This window comes from Podarcis filfolensis, assembly GCF_964270895.1.
Source record: "Podarcis filfolensis genome assembly, chromosome: 15".
NCBI lineage: Eukaryota > Metazoa > Chordata > Lepidosauria > Squamata > Lacertidae > Podarcis > Podarcis filfolensis.
In genome coordinates, this window is record NC_139618.1 from 20,424,032 (window position 1) to 20,443,825 (window position 19,794).

General features: G+C 46.4%; 1 protein-coding gene across 1 annotated transcript; it reads left to right on the forward strand.

The window, feature by feature from the left end:
* Nucleotides 1–3: 3 nt before the first annotated feature.
* Nucleotides 4–19,030, forward strand: VPS26B (VPS26 retromer complex component B). Its single transcript, XM_083589007.1, has 6 exons — nucleotides 4–1,395; nucleotides 7,767–7,923; nucleotides 9,121–9,285; nucleotides 10,582–10,757; nucleotides 11,521–11,663; nucleotides 13,372–19,030. The coding sequence occupies exons 1-6, from the start codon at nucleotides 1,173–1,175 to the stop codon at nucleotides 13,516–13,518; spliced, it is 1,011 nt and encodes a 336-aa protein (XP_083445133.1). The 5' UTR covers nucleotides 4–1,172; the 3' UTR covers nucleotides 13,519–19,030.
* Nucleotides 19,031–19,794: the final 764 nt, after the last annotated feature.

Here is a 19,794-nt window from a genome sequence, read left to right on the forward strand (position 1 = left end):
CGCGCGCACCTCGGAAGGAGGAGGACGGCGCATGCGTCCCGTGAGCGCGCTGGGGTGGAGGGACGGAGAGGCGGGCCTTCCCCTCCTCGGCTCCCCCTCCTCCCCTTTGCCCAGGAACGGGAAGGGCGCGTGCGCAGTACGAGGCCCCTGGTCCGGGACGCGGCGCGAGCTCCGCAGCCAGCAGCAAGCAGCGCATCATCGGAGCGGCGGCGGCGGCGGCTGTCATCCTTCTTCCTTTATTTATTTTTTGCAAAGGCCCGGCTGTGCAGTGAATGCTCCGGTGCTGCGTTGCATTTCGCTGCACGGCATTGCTCTCCGGAGCCTCGGGCCTTCCTGCAGCAACCTCCCTCCGCCACCTTTTCCTTTCCTCCCAGGGAGCAACGCCCCCGTCGATTTTCCAACCCCTCCTCCCCATTCCACCTCTCTTATTTATTGATTTATTTATTTTTCGTTATTATTTAAAAACCCCAGCGAAGTGGGCCCGTAGATTGCACCCCCTCCGCCCGCTCCCCCTTCCCCAGCAGCAGAGTCCTCCGTGCATGCTTCTCCCCATTCCCTGCCGAAGCTGCTGCTCCCCCTTCCCCCGTGACCACCAACCATGTCCCCCACGGCTTGCAACGTTGCATTCCGTCTCCAGCTGTGAACGCCCCTTCCCGCTTCTCCTTGCACGCCCACCTTCCTTGCATCGGCGCCCGAAGGTGAGAGAGCAGCGCCCCCAACCTGGGGCTGCCTTGACCCCTGCCAGTTCTTGGGTCTAGCCTTTCCAAGCCTTCGGAGCTGTAGCTTGCAGAGCATCAGTTATCATTCTTCTTATTGGGTCCAAACAGCACCTGCCTACCCCCCTTCCTTCCATCACCCCCACCAAATAGTCCCCTTTTTGCTCTGAGCCCCTTTGCCCAACAGAGCCTTAGTCCTGCCCCAGCACACCCAGGTTTCCTTATGCACCAGGATCCTGTGGTTTCCTTGTCTTACTTTGGTAACTGTTTTTTAGCCAGACAAGCGGAGATTGCATCGTGGGCTGGCAAGGTTGCTCCTCCTTCACAGCATCGGTGAAAGCTCCCGCCTGGAGAACAAGGCTTGCACAGCCACCCCAAGGTGCTGCTTGCCCCGTTCTGTGCTGCTTGGCACCACCTTGGCCCTCTGAGGTGCTGCATCCCTTCCCCGACATCGCCATGAGCTTCTTTGGGTTCGGACAGAGTGCGGATCTGGAATTGGTCCTGAGCGACGCAGAGAGCAGGCGCCGGGCAGAGCATAAGACCGAGGAGGGCAAGAAGGAGAAATATTTCCTCTTTTATGACGGTGAGACGGTTTCGGGGCGGGTCATCCTCACCCTCAAGCACCCAAACAAACGGCTGGAGCACCAGGGCATCAAGGTGGAGTTCATTGGGCAGATTGGTAAGTTCGGTCGGTACTTGCCATCCATGGTGGCAAAACTAAACCTCCATCAGTTGGTGCAGTTGGATTATTTGGGGCCACATTCACACCATACATTTAAAACACCATGATACCAAAACAGTCATGGTCCCCCCCCCCAGTAGAATTCTGGGAACTGTAGTTTAAGGAGACTAAGAGTTGTTAGGAGACCTCACAGAGCCACTGTTCTCAAGAGCCCCCTGGGAAGGAGTGGTGGGAAACCACTCTGGGAATTGTACCTCTGTGAGTGGGATAGGGGCCTTCCAACAGCTCTCAGGACCCTTAACAAACTACAGCTCCCAGCATTCTTTGAGGGAAGCCATGGCTATTCAGAGTGGTGTCATAGGAGGTTCAATATATGGTCAGAATGTGGCCTTGGACTCTGGACTTACTGGTCTTTGGGTGGGGTGGGGAGAAAGAGTGGCTTTTTAGATAGCAATAAACCTCCACAGTCAAAGGCAGAGATGCTTCTAAATACCAGTTGCTGAAAGCCACAGGAAGGGAGAGTGCTGTTGTGCTCAAAGTCTGCTTGCAGGGTGTTCCACAGGCATCTACTTGGCCGCTGTGAGAACAGGATGCTGGATTAGATGGGTCATTGGCCTGATCCAGCAGGCTCTTTTTATGTTCTTATGTAGTCAAGTCTTGAACATGTGGATGTCTGCCCCTGACTCTGACAGCAGGGATGGTGCTGAGTATGTCAAAGGCTCAGGGTCTGGGTTGGTAAAAACAATTTGCTGGGAGTAGTTTATATGCATAGATGCACATAGATGTCACAAAAGGCAAGCTAATGTAATTCCCCATCCAGATAACCCCAGATAAATTCTTCAATTAATGTGCACGCGTGCACCTGCAAATCACCCCAAACCAACTCCTTTTCTAGTCATCTGCCCCCAGTTAATTTTCCCAATAGGTTCTGCTCCAAATCAGTTTAGTTCTAGTTCAGTTGCCCCTATTCATTATCCACCCTGTATCACCTTCACATAAAGTCATCTTCATTTAGCCCCCCAAATTTAATATTCTACCCAGTACAGGCAACTCCCTTCATGTGTCAATTGGACACGCCTGTAATGGTCCCCGCCTGCAATTCAAATCAATTTCCTCTGAATGTGTTATTCAGAATCCACTGGGCTGTTGAAAAAGATTTGTGTAGGATGTCTGGCAGCATCACCACATTTTCCGTGTATGGTCTCAAGACACATTCATGAACGGTAGGGCTATCTGTGGCAACTAGCCATGATGACCGTGTTGTACCTCCACTGTCAGAGGCAGTATCCTCTGAATATTAGTTGGTAGGAATCATGCTGTTGCATTCAGGTCCTGCTTCTGGGCTTCTCATAGGCATGCAGTGGGCCATTGGCCTGATCCCATAAGGCACTCTTTGTGCTCTTCTGAGTCAGTATACCTCTTGGTAAGAAGAGTGGGCTGATTTTCATGCTGGATAGGTCTACTTAGAGCTATTAGGCAAGATGGATGAATAGAAGCTCTATGTATCAAAGCAGTATACCCCTTAGTATAAAGGAAAAAGAGAGAGAGAGGCCTAGTGAACAGAACCTCACAGACATAACTAGCATATATATCTCTTTATATCATATGCTGAAGGAGAATAATAGTTGGGAAAGGGAACTGTTTTAATAGATAGACCGTACAGGCTCTGGGTTCTTAAGATGTGATAATAATAGGCACATCTCCTTGTCAAATTCAGCTCTACCATGTTGTAAGCAAGCGAAGGTGTTTCTGAATTTTCAAGGGAGACCCCTCCCATTTTTCTTATTGCTGCTTTTGAACACAGCCATTGATTTAGCCTAGTTGGAGGGTAAAGAACATGTGGCCCTCCAGATGTTGCTGGGCTACAACTCCCCATCATCTTTGGTCATTTCCCATGCTGGCCGGAGCTGATGGGAATGAGAGTCCAACAACTCTTGGAGTTCCCTAATCTTTGGCTTAGTGTTGCCTTGTCCCAGCCTGGAAAAGCTGTGCTCTCTGTGGTTTGCAATCCTTCCAGTGGTGTTGACCAAGATAGACGGGGAGGATAGCAGGCAGGGGCACGTGGACCATATCCATGTCTTTAAAAAGAGAGACAAAGAGAAAGTTGGTGTTTCTGGCTGCTGTGACTCACAGCCATTGACAGCCCTCAGGTGGGAGTCGAAGAAGCAGCCTTATGCTGAGTCAGACCACTGGGTCCATCTGACTCAGCATTCTCTACGTTGCCTGGCTGACGGTGGCCCTCCAGGGTTACAGGCAGGGGTCTCCCCTGGTCCCAGCCCCACCTGGAGATTGAACCAGGGACCTTCTGCTTGCAAGGTAGATGCTTTGCCCCTGAGCCATGGCCCTCTAATGAATCTAACCATTGGGTCTGTCCTGGCTTGTATTGTCCGCTCCAGTAGGTTACTGCTTTTCCAGCATCCCAGGCAAAGTCCTTCCTGTCCCATAACAGGCAGTGATGGCCACCAACCTGGATGACTTTGAAAGAGGATTAGACATATTCATGGAGTAAAAGGCTGTCGGCAGCTGCTAGCCAGGATGGCTGTATTCTGCCTCCATTGTCAGAGACATAATTCCTCTGAAAACCAGTTGCTGGGAATTTCATGTGGGCAAAGTACTGTTGCACTCAACATCCAGCTTTCAGGCTTTCCACGGACATCTGAATAGCCACTGTGTGGGCAGGATGCTGGACTAGAGGAGCTATTGGGCTGATTCAGCAGGTTAGTTTTATGTTCCTGCTACTTGCTCCTTTTAACTGGAGGTGCCAGAATTCAACCTAGGACCTTATTGGGTGTGCCAGGCAAATGTTTTACAGCTGAGCTACAGCCTGCTTTGATTTTTGTTCTCACCAGCAGTGAACTTGGGGTTTTCTTCTGAGAATACTGATGTTTGCCTCTGCCAATAATGGTAGAAAAGGTTACCTGACTATCATTTATTTGCGCAACTGCTGATCAGTGGGTGGATGCAAGCTGCCTGTCTGAATACCAGTCATTGGGGAGCAACAGCGGCAGAGGTCTCTTGCGCTGATGGGCTCAAAAACTGTATAAGTGTGATGATAGGTGGGCACAACAAGTCTACACTTAAACTGAGCATGCATGCAAATATAAGTAGTAGCCAGTGTTTTATGACAATGCCAACTGTTAACAACAATCTCTTTAGGCACCTTAAGTTATTAGCAGTAGTGTGGTAAATTCAGAAGTGCAGGGTTCCTTCACGATAGTCACAGCCCCCTAGAAACGGCTGCCACTGAATCTAGGCTCCCTCTAAAATGTAAGTTGCAGTTAATCTGCTTTTTCTTATCCCATATTTTCCTATCCGGGATTTGATCGCCTGCCCATGCATCCATTGCCCTTCAGGTTGATGCTCATGTTACCCTTTCATACAGTGTTATTCTGTCAAGCTCCAGCTGAGAAAAAGCCCTGCTTTCATATATGAATCCACATGATTCTTTACCAGCACAACCCAGGCACCTAACAATGTTGACCTGGAAATGGCCACAGGCATCACATTTGATTGTGATGCAGGTGTCGAGAAAGTGTATACCCTGGCCCACCTCCTTGTCAGTGCAAGGGAACCCAAACTTAATACATGTACTTGGCATAGACATTCTTAATGTTGCACTCTGTGGGCAACACTTGCATCACAAAATCTGCGCATGCAGGAAAAATAAACTTGAGAATCCCAAATATCAGGGAGCGTTTGGAACACCAAACTGCCATGTTGAAAAGACGGGGGTCAGCTGTGGTTGTGTGAAGGATCCGCCGCATGCTCAGTGTTTCCCCAGCCCCTCCTCCCCTCCTCTTGCAGTCTCCAAAACTGATCTAAGTGGATGGAGTAACAAATTGGGGTTGATTTCTGGCAAACTCATTCGGCTTCGTGAATACGTTGTTGGTCGGCTCCTTTGCCTGGCGCTTTCCAGATTACATTTACTAACAGTAAATGATTATGCGGCCAGGATTCTGTACCCGCTTTCGGTTCTCTCGGTGTGGTGCATCCACGCCTCCTAGTCGTTTTTGCAGTCTGAGAAGCCGGATGACATCCCAAGTGCCTATTTATTACGTTGGAGGGGAAAAAATTCTGGCTTTCTATTTTGATTCCCTTGTTCCATGTGGTCAGCTCTGACTGTTCCCTGAGCCAGGGCTTGTGGGAAGAACCTCCCGCCTTCCCCAGCTATACTCTGTCAACCTGTTTTTCCTGCCTCTGCTTATTAGAAGGAACCTGAATGGCAGAAGACCTCAGTTCAATTCTAATTCATCCTTCCAGGTGTGGTATCTAGACATTAATGGCGTGGCAGGAGCAACAGTAATATAACAGGGAGGGTGGCTGTTTGGGGGAGGACTGCAGGTCAGTGGCTCATGCTTTGCAAGCAAAAGGTCCCAGGTTCAATCCCCAATAACTCAAGGAAGGAATGAGAGAGAGAGAGAGAGACTGATTGACTAGCAGGTGATGCTGTTTATCTGCTGGATCCACTCAACCAGTACTGAACTAGGGGGAGAAATAGTCTGACCTGGCTTAACGCAGTTTCCTATTAATTTGTCTGTACCTTTTTACAAGGCACCAGATTGGTACCTGCTTTTTCAGATCCAGATACTGTTTAGTCCATCATTGGTTGGTCCTTCAGCAGGAGCTGACTAATCCAATGGGCATAGGATTGCACTGTTAGGCAGCAATCCTACACTCTCTTCCTGGGAGCACAGTACCATTGAACTCAATGGGGTTTTCTTCTGAGTTGGCATGTGTAGAATAGCCCTGTGAATGTAGTAGAGCCGATGTTTTAAACCTTTGGCCCTCCAGATGTTGCCAAACTGCAGCCCCAGCAAGCATGGTCAGTGGGCAGGGGTGATGGGAGTTGCAGTTCAGCAAGAATTGGAGGGCCAGTGGTTCCCCACATCTGTAGTACACAAAGCTTTTTTTAAAAAAATGATGATGTGTTAATTTTACATCCTCAGTAAACATCTGAAAAGTTTTTGCAACAGCTAAGAGTAGTTGAACTGAAACAATTTGATTAGGAAAAGCAAGTTCAGTAAATTGTGCTTGGTGTGGTTTAAATGTATGCAAACAATTCAGAGTATTACTTGAAAATTACTTTTATTGGGACGCTTGCAAACATTTCAAGACTTGACAACAAAATAGCATACACGTCGCCTGTTACTTCAATTTTAAGAAATAAAGTGAAGGCACTGAAAACTGCTTAACATTTTTATTTTCATGTGCTGGAATAGTTGTGTGCATAAATCTTAGGGAGAAGACGTTTTAAAAAGCTAATTGCAGCTTTGAATTTAGATTTGACTAGTTGCTGTATCCAATTTGACTTGTATTGTAGTTATTCATCACGCTACTAATTGATTTTTTTATGAAACAACATGTTTCTAAAACTGGTAAGCTTTGCATAAGAAAAATATTGCATTGGAAAGTTTTCTTTAAAAATTCCATGCCAGAAGATTTTGTCCACATCACTGCTTGAGGGAAGGCTGTCATGACAATTCAGGTGTCTACTGCAGGTGAAAGCCCTAAACAACTTGAGAACCTATTGGCTTTTGGAACTGCTTTTTCCTTGTGGATCTTCCTGGGCCCTAAAATAATCTGCTGGTGCCCTCCTCATTTCTGAAGCACAGACAGTGGCAATAAGAGAGAGGGACTTTTCAGGGTCTTTCTCTATTTATGGAACACTATTTGTATAGACTCACCTGGCACCTAATGTTTTTTCAGCACCAAGGAAATAAATTCTTCCAGGACTTCTAAAACAACTTTTAGAGATTATTTTAGCATCTCAGATTTCAGCCTCTTTTTAATGTGAAGGTTATTAGTCTTAGGGTTTTGATCTCTATGTGATTGGGCCAGCGTTGATACTTATTTTTTCTTGTTGATTAGCTGCATCCATTTAAATTGTTAGCTTTTTTTTGCTGGTGCTTTGATATACTTTACTGCAGGGCTGGGCTGACTTCAGGCTTCTACTTTGCTTTTTACTGGAACCCCTAGATCCACCAACCAGTGCTTGGCCAAAAAAACCTTGTGCTTAGAGCTAAAGAATTCTGACCTCAGTAATTTATTTTGGGTACCAGAAAATAACAGAGCTCACCGGCTTCACACACAAAAATCTACCGTTGGTTAGCCTAAGCTGCTTCTTTCTTTTTCTTCAGCAGCATAATTTATGGGAAGAAGGATTCGTTTTATTGCTTCTATTATTAAACAATTGGGAGCCATAAATCCTTGCTAATCTACTACTAGTCACTCAGAGATCTAGATCTACCAGTTGATGCAGGGCTACCTTCTGCCTTAATGGTCCTTTCCTATTTTCTTGCACTTCACCTGGAGGCTTCTAGAATGAGGCCACAAATAGCCTTGCTTCACCAAGAATCTTTCACTTCTAGAGCTATATTACGATCGAGGGAACCACCATGAATTCGTGTCACTTGTGAAGGACTTGGCCCGCCCCGGAGAGTTCACCCAGTCACAGACCTTTGATTTTGAATTCACACACGTGGAGAAACCGTACGAATCCTACACGGGGCAGAACGTGAAGCTGAGGTGAGCTCCATCTCCGCTCCTCCAGCCTTTCCCAGTTTTCTCTGCAGCAATGCCACTAAGATGCCACTAAGAATTTGACCTCCTTCAACCTGGTGCCTGGCAGGTGTTTTGGAATACAGCTTCCCACAGCTTCACTGGCTGGGACTGGTGGGAGTTGGAATCCAGAACATCTGGAGCTGTCAGATTGGGGAGATCAAGGCTTTGGTTGTCTGAAATAAAGTTACTGTGGTGGAATTAAAAATATGAATCTCTGTGGACAAAACAAAAAAAGAGAAATTTCTCAGTGCCTGGATTCAGAACACAGGACTTGCACATGAAGAGTCCCAGTAGCAGAGTCTTAAACTCTCAAAAATAAACAGCAGTATAGCATAGGAATATAGGTTGTTAAACATTTTTTATCCTATTCAGCTGCACACAGCAGCTGACCTTTTTCTACCCCTCTTACAATGAGCAAACCACACGCTGTTAAGTAAGTTTAAATGCTTTACTTACAGATTCAAGGTCTCAGTCCTGCATTGCTTCCCCAGATATTCTTCCTCACTGGTTACATCATGGAAAAGAGAACAGACAAAGGAGGGAATTTGACTTCCTTCCTTCCATGGTGAGGGGTCGTGGCAAAGGCTTTGCCAACCCCTTCCTCCCAAGGAGAGGGGGGTGATCTAGCCAAGCCTGGGAGGACTTACAGTATGATCTTAACTCATGATTGCTAGCTGTATTTGACTGCAGTCTCCCAAAGTTTGTATGTATTTTGGTATGTAGAACCAAACCAATTTTTTTTAAAAAAATTGTTTAGTCCACTGGAACCTCCAGCTATTTCCAAGTTGTCCCATTCATGTAAGGACTTCCCTTTGCATGACAGAACTGCACCCACTCCACTGTGATTTTCTCCATAGGGTTGTGAGACTGATTAGTGTATAAACTGCTATGGGAGCCTTTTTGGCTGAAGGCGGTGTGTATGTGTGTGTGTGAAAATTGCCTTTTCTTTCTTTAAAGCAGTCATATCCCACCTTTCTATCCAACGCCACTTATTGTCAGTAAGCTCAAACAACTGGAAAATCTGAATGCAGTTATAAAAAATCCTAGCATCCAAAACGAAAAGAAAGGTGCATTTAAGTATCTATTGCAGATGCTTAATAGACATGAACCCTCAGGCTGTTGAGAGACTTGCTACCACAATTGGGTCTTTCTTTTTTGCAGGTACTTCCTCCGGGCCACTGTGAGCCGCAGACTGAACGACGTGGTGAAGGAGATGGACATTGTTGTACACACGCTTAGCACGTACCCAGAACTTAATTCCTCCATCAAGATGGAGGTGGGCATTGAAGATTGCCTGCATATTGAGTTTGAGTACAATAAATCCAAGTAAGTTGTTCCACAAAGGCTTCCTACTGAATGAGTTGGGTATTTGAGGTTTGTATATGGGGATGTAGCCAAGTGACTAGGGAGACGTCCCTTGGAGATTGTGACTTTGTCCTTGTGCTCTTCTTCTCCCGTGGATGGTCTTCTTGGTTGAGTGGCAGGCAGTCCCTTAAAAGAGGTGCAGGGGAAAACCTTAGGCCCTCAGGAGGTTGCTGAGTGACCACTCCCACCAACCTTGGCCATGCCCGCTGGGCTCAGCAACATTGGGAGAGCCCAAGGTCCCCCACACTCTCCTTAAAGAATGGCAATAGCTTGGTGGCAGTATCCATGCAGAAGGTCGCAGGTTCAATCCCTTGGATGTCCCGGTAGGCCTGAGAAACCTTGGAGAGCCATTGCCAATCAGTGTAGACCAGCTTTGGAGAACCAGTTGGTAAACCAGCAACATCTGGAGGGACAAGGGTTCCCCACATCTGTCCTTGACCTGGCTGGAACTTATGAGAGACAGGAGTCCAACAGGGCTGGATGATGCCTGGTTTTCAACATTGCAATATGTCATCAGCTAAATAAGGACGGAGCTATGTAGAGACGGACAGTATGGCTGGGTGTTATCTAGTCTTCAACTTTGTGATATAGCGCCAGCTAAGCATTGCGATATAGTGATAAATCACAGTGTCTGAAATAAGGGTGGCGCTAGTTTTCAACCTCATGATGTATCACCAGCTAAACACTGTGATAGGCTTACTATTATATAACAATGTCTGAAATAAGGATGGAGCTACATAGAGGCATTGGCTGGCTTCACAGTTTTTCCCACATTGTGATTTTTTGCATAGCACACAAACACACATCTTGAGTCCCAATATATTTCCAGGTCAAAACTTATGAAACCAATAGCACAGGTACCCCCAAACTCAGCTCTCCAGATGTTTTGGGACTACAGTTCCCACCATTCCTGACCACTGGTGCTGTTAGTTAGGGATGATGGGAGTTGTCCCAAAACATCTGGAGGGCCGAGTTTTGGGATGCCTGCAATAGCATAATACGGACTTGAAACCAGTTTTGGACGATATATCACCTGGCCCTAGAGTCCCAACATCTGGGGGGACCTATCATTCTATTTTGTTGTTTAAAGGTTGTTGTCAATTTGTTAATGCTTGTTTTGACCCACTTTGATCTGAAGAAGCTGGGTAGATTTTAAAAATAAAATAAAATAAGCAACATGCAAGCAAACAACTCTGAAAAGAGAGATTCTCTGGTCTGCTGAGTCTATTTTCTTTGTTGATTTCCGGCTCTCCCCAGGTACCATTTAAAAGACGTGATCGTTGGGAAAATCTACTTCCTCCTAGTGCGGATCAAGATCAAGCACATGGAGATCGACATCATCAAGAGGGAGACCACGGGGACCGGCCCTAATGTTTACCATGAAAACGATACAATAGCTAAATATGAGATCATGGATGGGGCACCTGTCAGAGGTAAGGAGGGATTCCTTGGAAGGATGCCCCAAGGCAGCCATCCCCCCCCCCAACCTGGTGGCTTCCGGATATTTTGGACTACAACTCCCAGCCAGCATAGCCAATGGTGAGGAATGACGGCAGTTGTAGCCCCAGCAACATTTGTTAGTGCATCATCCCTGTACTAAAGGGATGGTGGTTTCAGGTGGTTAACCTGGCATCTCATGCTAAAAAAGGCATGAGTTGTACCAGCAAGCTGTAGCCCCTCTCCACAACACTCTTTTAAATTCCTCTTCCCCCACCCACTTTTTTTGCACATTTATTTACTTAAAGCATCTCAAGAAAACAAAAATGCAGCATTAAAACTATGCTATAAGAGCATATCAAAACGGGGATTTGGGGAATTTGTACAGATCGAAAGAAGGGTAGCAGCCCCTCAATTTCACACTTTGGCCTTGGTAGCTGAACGAGGACCGGAACTCTGGTCTCCTTGCTCCGAACCCAACACCAGGCGTGACTTCCAGATGTTCCTGGATACAGTTCCTGTCGTCGCTCACCATTGGCCCTGCTGGCTGGGGCTGATGGGTGTTGTAGCCCAGCAATGCCTCAAAGGCTACAGGTGCTGTATTCTTGCCCAGTGCACCTATTTGTTGCACCATTGCTCTTTCTCCAGTGGAAACGTGAAAACAAAACCAGTGGGAAGTTCTGTTCATCTTACGCTTTGCTGTTATAAGTGTGTTCCAGCTGGGAAAATTGGTTTTGCTTTTTTTGGCCTCCTTTGCAGGGGAGTCCATCCCCATCAGGCTCTTCCTCGCTGGCTACGAACTGACGCCGACCATGAGGGACATCAATAAGAAGTTCTCGGTGCGCTACTATCTCAACCTCGTGCTGATTGATGAGGAGGAGCGGCGCTATTTTAAACAGCAGGTGAGGTGGCGTGGGGCCCTAACAGCTGCCTGAGGTCCCAAGCGGGCAGGCCTGCTATGGGAAGTTCGACGCAGACAGTGGGGCTGTTGTCTCCCCTTTGCTGCATAGTTAGGATATGCGGAACCGGTAACCCTCCAGATGTTTCCGGATTGCAATTTATCAATCCCTGACCTTTGGCTATGATGGTGGGGGCTGATGGGAGTTCATGAATTCTCCAGCCCCAGTTTAGGCCAAGAACTGAGTCTCTCTCTCTCTCTCTCTCTCTCTCACACACACACACACACACCCTACAGTGACACCTTTTGTGATACTGTTGCCTGGATCCTGAGGGTGTTGTGTGCACAGGCAGCGCCCATTTTAGGCACATCCAATACAGTGGTACTTCAGGTTACAGACACTTCAGGTTAAAAATGCTTCCGGTTACAGACTCAGCTAATCCAGAAATAGTACCTCAGGTTAAGAACTTTGCTTCAGGATGAGAACAGAAACCATGCAGCGGCAGCAGGAGGCTCCATTAGCTAAAGTGGTACCTCAGGTTAAGAACAGTTTCAGGTTAAGAACGGACCTCCAGAACAAATTAAGTTCTTAACCAGAGGTACCACTATATGTGCGATTGCGCACATGTGCCTCATGGTAAAGTAACCTGAAAATGTCACCAAAAGGGACGGAATGAGGTGTTATGCAGGCTTTTTTGATGGTGTTTAAAATATGCATGGTTTCACTTAAACACGCGGAGCCATTGCCTGTATTTCAGGGGGAAACGGACACATGCATGTGAATGACTTTGACAAGGAAGGGATGTAGCTCAGCGGCAGACTGTGTACTTGGTGTGTGGAAGGTCCCAGGTTCAATCCCCAGCCTCTCCAGTAGGGCTGGGGATGCCCCCTGCTTGTACTCCTGGAGAGTTGCTACCTGTCACCAGGGACAATACTCAGGCCCCATCTGCACTATGCAGTTAAAATGATATCATACCTCTTCAGATTTTCGTGGTTGCTCTCCTCCCCACTTGCCAGAATCCTCAGAACTGTAGCTTAGGGTGCTGAGTTGTTAGGAGACCCCTCTCTCCATCACTGAGCTAATATCCTCAAGAGTGGTTTGACTTTATTATTACATTTATTTATATCCTGCCTTTTCCCCAGATAAAATACAGAAGACTGAAAACATATAGCATGTAATAGCTAAAAAGTAACTCATCATCATCATTATCATTATCAAACCTTTATTGGCATCACATACAAACATTCAGAATAAATAAGCCAGTGCGATCTTGTCGCCATTTCACCAGTACAGTCATTTGCCAAAGGGAAGAAGAGACGAGCAATCTATTTCAAAAAAAGTAATTAAACTATAATAAAATTAAAACAGATCTATTAAAGTACAGATAGGAAAAACAGCACAGCACTATTTGAAAGTCCTTTCCTTAACAAAACAGCTCCCAAAAGCCTGTCCGCATTAAACAAGTGTCCACCTGCCAGCAGAAGGACAAGACGTAGGGAGCCAGTCTGGCCTCTCTAGGAAGGGAATTCAATCCCTCTTCCCAGGGGACTCTGGGAATTCTCGTTCTCTGAGAAGAAGAGGGGTCTTCTAACAGCTCTTGGCACCCGTAACAAACTGCAGTTCTAGACGGAACTTTTGGTCTGATGCGTGGCACATACCGGGGGTACCAACTGATTAATATACAATCCCATCTCTCCTTTTGCGGGAGCAGGAGGTGGTGTTATGGCGCAAAGGCGACATTGTGAGAAAGAGCATGTCCCACCAAGCTGCCATTGCCTCTCAGCGGTTCGAAGGCACGTCTTCCCAGACAGAGAGCAGAACGCCCAGCCAGCCTTCAGAGAACAACGGCCGGCAGTGAGGCGGTTGTGGGATGAGGGGTTCCAAAGCGCTTCCGTGGTCAAGGCTTGAAGACGTCTATGAGGAAGGAGAACGCAGAACGGATCTTTCACCAGGGACTTGCGAACACAAATTATCTTGTCAGGTTGTGTGTGTGTGTTTTCTTCATTTTTCTTTGTTCCTTTCCCCCTGAGGACTCGCAACTTAACGGAATGGGGAGGGAGCCAACGGACGCGACAGCGACAAGGTTTGCCTCCCTCTACATTCAAATATTCCTTGGGGATAGGGCGGGGAGCTGGGTCAGTGGCTTTAGAAGGCATGATGAAGGGAAGGGCGGCTGGTGAAAAGTGTGTCTGTGTTCTCACATGATGCTAAAAGCATCCTCCCCCCTCAAAAAATGTAAAGACACCCCCATCGGTTTTACTGTACATTTGGGTTTTTAATTTTTTGTTTAAGAGCGCTCCATTTACTCTTCCTCAGTGGCATTATTCATATGTGTACATAAGTAGCACCAGAGAGGCTCATTTAGCATTCAAGTGTAAAAATAATAATATTTTCCCCAGCATTTCTTAAACTCCTAAAAGCTGATGGGACACTTCTTTCCCAAATAAAAATCTGGGAGTCTCGCTTCATTCTTACACCCAAAACGGTTTTACTTTTTAAGGTAAATGTTATGTCCCTGAGTGAGTCTGTGTTCTGAGCACAGCTCCTGCTTAGAAGGAAGCAGGTGCACCACAGCATCTCTTGCAGACACACACAGTGGATAGCCTCTGAAGGCAGGCATAGGAAGATCTGCACTGGCTGTGATTTGAATGACTGACTGGGGAGGTGGGCCTGGTAAATCGCACAGAGAGGCGACAGGGAGCCTCTTTGGCTAGGTCGGTGCAGTGGGCTCCTGGTAGCATGGCCCTCCAATGTGATTAGATTCCAACTCCTTATTAGCCCGAGGCGGTATCGATAAGGGGCAGGGTTGATGGACATTGTGGTCCAGTAACATTTGGAGGGCCACAGGTTCCCCACCCTCCATTAATTTAATTAACTTGCTGATTGTGGCATGGGAATTGTTTTTTACCCTCCGTCTTTCGAGTTTCTTTTGTCGAACTGGAAAAACAACACTGTTTTCACCGAGTTAGATGTGTGCTGTTGAGATTTCCTTTGTTTTCAATGAAGGAAAAACTGGAGCGCGAGGAGGAAAGCTGCACTTTTGGGGCCTTAAAAAAAAAAGGCATAGTGAGGAAGGGAAGCTCACACACCCCGTTTCTGTTGTAGCCCACTTTAAAACATACCCTCCGCAATAGCATTCTCCTATTTCCCAAGCTGTCCGCATGCACTCTGTTGCTATTCCAAAAGTTGGATCAGCACAGCCCATTCCCAAACTGTGTTCCGTGAGGGAAAACTCCCCAAGGACCTGGTACCTTCTGTATGTACATTCCTTGATCGCTGAGGTGGTCCACGCTCTTTCACATCCTAAAAGCGAACCTTCGGGGAGGTGGAATGGCAAGCTGTGTCTAAAAGTGCATCCCTTAGGATTAGATATTTGGAAAGCACTGATGAATTGGGCTGCTTTTCCCTAAGTGTGCTGGGGGCACCTGCTCTTGGACATATTTCCCCACATCCTATTAAAGAACACACACACCCTGCAGCCAAAGCTTCATCTCCCCGCACCCCCCGAAAAAGCCAGTTATAAGCTTAAAGTTAATTGAACACTAAAAATGTACAGAGTTAAATAGATGTGTCTTGTTCTGTAAGCATGAGTTGGTTTTATTCGTCTTCACCGTTGAGATTGACTAAGGAGAACAAACACAGTCACTTTCTTCCCTCCAAGCCCATTTTGTGATAAATAGGCACCTTCTTCTGTAGAGGTGGGCGTAAGACTGAATGTCACCTCAAAATATTCAGAAATTAGTTGGTTGAGTTGCTCTCCCTCTAATACAAACCATTTACCCGTAATTTAATAGCATAAATATTTCTCTGATTTGCCTTCTGACTTCAGCACTTTTAGGAATGTTTCTTTTAAGCTTCTCCCCTCTTTATTTTCCTTCCGTGAATCAATGAGAACTAGAAACTTGAGCACCGCAGCTGCTCCCTCCACAAAAATGAAACCTACTTGCAGTTCTAACAGACTCCTGGGACCAAGCAATCGTTTTGTTTTTAAGACACCCACACCTTCATTCCGTTTCTTAATCAGTAGGATATATCTATGCAGAGATTCCACCAGATCACTGTAAAAGCACCAGAGGACATGACAATTGTCAGCTTTTATTTTAGGAAAGAGACACGTGGGCAGCTTGTGTGCATGTGATGGCTAAAAATGTGTAGGCTATGCCTGATGAAATTTCAGAAGGCAGAGGGGCTACTTGAATAAAATTTCTGGTGGCCTGCATGTGTTTTTCCCTGTATCAAAGTGATTAAAGTGCATTTTTTTTTACAGCTTGTAGAATAAATTGCACAGAATTGTCTTAAATTTGCAAAATTAGTGCAGGGTACGTGATTTCAGTTTTCTCAGTTGTCCTTATGCAGAACTACCTGTCTTTCATAGAATTAAAGTACTGTAGAGTTGGAAGAGACACCAAGTGTCATCTGGACCAACCCCCGTCATGTTTGAATTGAAAACACCCCCACCTATTTGGAAATACAGTTCTCTGAATAATCCAGCCTTTACATGAGGGATGGGGAACCTGTAGCCCTCCAGATGTTTCTGGACTACAACTGCCATCATCCCTAAATCTTGACCATGCTGAGCAGGGTTTATGGGGGTTGGAGTCCCTAAGCAGTGGGAACCTGTAGCCCTTCCAAATGTTGTCGGGACTCTAAATCACAACATCCTTTACTATTGGTCATGGTAGCTGGGGCTGATGGGAGCTGGATTCAGCAACATCTGGAGGGCCACAGCCAAGCCGGCCATTATTGGAAAGCTATTTCTCCCTGTTGCTTTGTGACCCACGGATAGAGAGTTCAAGGATCGTGTGTTGCTTGCAGAGGAGGGGAGAGAATACAATGCCTTCTGTAAAGTGTAGGTAGATCTTGCAGTCCTGCTTGAGCATAAAGCCATATTCTCTGGCAGGCTGTATTCTGAAGAATACCACTGCAAATGTATTTTTAAACGGGGGCTGTGCCCTTGCTCACTTCACCTGCCAACCTTCCTCCCCTCCCTTTACACCTCACCAAAAAAATTCCTCCTCTCCATGGTTCATCTGGGCCACCCACTACCTATGTATCCATCTTCTGGTTCCCTCACCTTGCCTGGGCTGCTGGAATCTCCACCCTCCAGTTCCCTCCTCGACCCTCCTTTTCCCTGAGCAGCTTGTCACACTGTCATTTTCATCGCCATCTGGCTGTAGCCAAGAGAACTGTAGTGTGATGACATCCTTAGAATTTTTTATATTGCAGAGATACAGAATCTGGTACTAGCTAGTGGGATCCATGCAAATAACATTCTTATCTTTATTCTGACAACACCTTTATGAGATAGGTCACTATTAAACCCCATTTGGACAGATTGGGAATGAAAGCTGTATGCCTAGGATAGTCAATTTGGTGCCCTCTGGGTGTGGCTAAACTTTTTATTTCCCATCACCCCTAGCCAGCATGGCCAATAAGGATGATGGGAGCTAAAGTCCAAAATATCTGGAGGACACAAAGTTGGCTATCTGAGCTATAAGCCACACCCATATCCCCACCAGTGGATCACATGTTGGAGCAAAGATTTCAAAGCCAATTCTCTTATGTCACAGAGACAGGAAACCAATGCTCTGACAGCTGTAACGAATGGGGACATTCCCCCCTTCTCAAGTTTTTTTGTTGCTAATGCTTGCCGTCTACTACTTTGAAGGTTTTAGAATCAGACAAATATGTTGCTAGGTTGGCAGAGAACCTGTGGCTCCCCCCAGATGTTGCTGAACTACTCCTTCCATCAGTTCTGGAGGACCAAAGGTTCCCTCTCCCAGAGCTTGGGAGTCCTACATTAAGTGGGGAAGAACTGGCATCTCACATATGAAGGCCAAGGATGTTCCACCAAGAAGAAACCAGGCTGAAACAAAACACCAAATGTGTTGGGTCCGCAAAGGGGAGAGATGATGCTTTGGCTCTCACCACAAAGCAGGCTGGGTGCTGCTCCTAAGTTTATGCCACCCCTCATTCTTGTGTGCAACAGCTCCTTTGCTGTGCCAGGACAGCAGTGAAACCATCTTCATAGTTTTAACCAGCTTCTGGTGATCATTCCTGTCCTGTCGAGTGATTCTTGCTGCGAGGCTGTTTTCTGCCTATTTAGGGGATACTTAGTCAATAGGGTTCTCCCTGTTTGGAGATGTAAAGTGGGGAGTGTAAATGTTTTCCAGCTGCACATAATGGCTGGTGGCTGTTCGGACCTAAAAGACAAACCTCCTCCACAGCTGGTGATGAATTCTTAGTTTTGTAAAGCCATATAATATGTGCTGGCATTGGATATAGGTTAGTGGTTTTGAAGCTTTTTAGCATTCAGGCTTCTGTCTGGATCTCGCTGTTTGTTGGACCACAGCATTTTGTGACCCGTACCAACTGCATGAGGGGGTACTTGAAAGAACTTTGCATTAGATCTCAAGGGCCAGGGGTGTGTGTGTTCTTTGTTTTCCAGGCCAAGGGTCCAGAGCAATATATGCCCCACATTTTCATGGAAGCACAAATCACAAGATGTGGTAGCAGGTGGAGAACCAAGTTTCTCAACAACCATAAGTTTTCATTCTGAAAAGAAAAAGCCTATGACAGGACAAATGGTTCTCATGTTGAATGGTTGAAGAGTTATGCTTCCAGCTTTGCTATTAGTCCATGGTGAGATCACAGCAGCCAGAGGGTGGGTGGTTTCCAAAGTAGCGCTGAATAACATGGCCCACCTGCACAAAGAATTCTGCTTGTGCAGGGGGGCTTCCTTTCCCCCTTCCCCACATCTCCAGTGCCCCAAAGCAAACGGGGTGTGGGGAAGGAATCCCCGTTGTAAAAGCCTGAAATTTTGTGCTAGTTAGACAACATCCAGTATTTTTTTTAGCCAAGGCACAAGTGCTCATCTCCCCACGACTAGGAGTAGTACATTATTAAAAACTGGGGGGGGGGTTAAATTATGCAAAGTAGTTTGCTGATTTGCATAATTTTATGCAGGCAGCTTGGGGCTGTGCAGCATAGAACCACCGGTGTATTTGTAAGGTACATCATACACCCTGGTTCAGTTTCTACTAAGCCTTCTAGAGTAGGGTCCATACCCATTTTGCACCTAGCCATCCCTGGAAAAAGCCATGTTTAACGTTCATCTCCAGTGTGAGACACAAGAGAAGGAAAAAAATCCCAAGCAAAGACCACCCACGAGGATCTGACTGCCCCGCTCTGGCAGGGATGGGTGGGTGGGGAATCCACAGGTACTGAATTAAGCTGGGCAACTTGTAAATTTAAGCCTCTGCATTGTTTACATGTTTCTTAATTCATTGTCTTTTAAATGGTTGTATTTTTAAATGATGAGAGGTTGTTCTCCCAATTAAAAAAGAAGCCATTCTAGGCTTTCAAAGGTTGAGCGTCAAGCTATTTTTCTTGGGTTGTGTGATATTTTTATAAATCTAAAAACGATTTAAAAAACCACATGTGGGGTGGGAGAGTAGATCCAAGGTTTCCTGAGAGTAAAAAGTACTGCACATATACTCAGGGGCATTCCAGATGTTATGGGGTTGCAGCTTGGTGCTTTGGAATCCAGTAACAACAACAACAACAACAAATCCAATTCTAGTCTTTACGTTTGCTGGATGTGACCTTTAGCCTGTGCTTTATATGTCTGGCTGTTTGTTCCTCCTTTGGCAAATAGCACAGTGAAGTGCCTTTGTCTTGCAAAAAGCTCATTGGCCCAAAGATCATCCACAGAGGTGCTACTCAAAGGCCCACCATTAAGCTCCAGGTCAGCAGTCAGAAAAGAAAGTCCTCTCCCTGTTCCACCCACTGACACAAGAACCAACCTGATTAGCTGAGGGTGCATAGGCACTATTACCTGTAAAACATGGCAGAAGCCCATTCTTTCCCCTCAAAGAATTCTGGGTGCTGTAGTTTAGAGCTCACAAGAGTGAACAGTTCCCAGCAACCCTTAAACTACAGTGCCCAGAATGCTTTGAGGGAAAGAATGTGCCTTAAAGGCACAGTGCATACCCAGCCCCATGCCCTGCAACAGAGGTTCTGCTAGCCACATCTCATGTGTTCTACACCTGTTAAGACCTCCTTATTTGGCCAAGTGGCTGGTTGGTGATGAATCATGTCCCCTTTTTACTTTAAGGTGCAGATTCTCATCCCA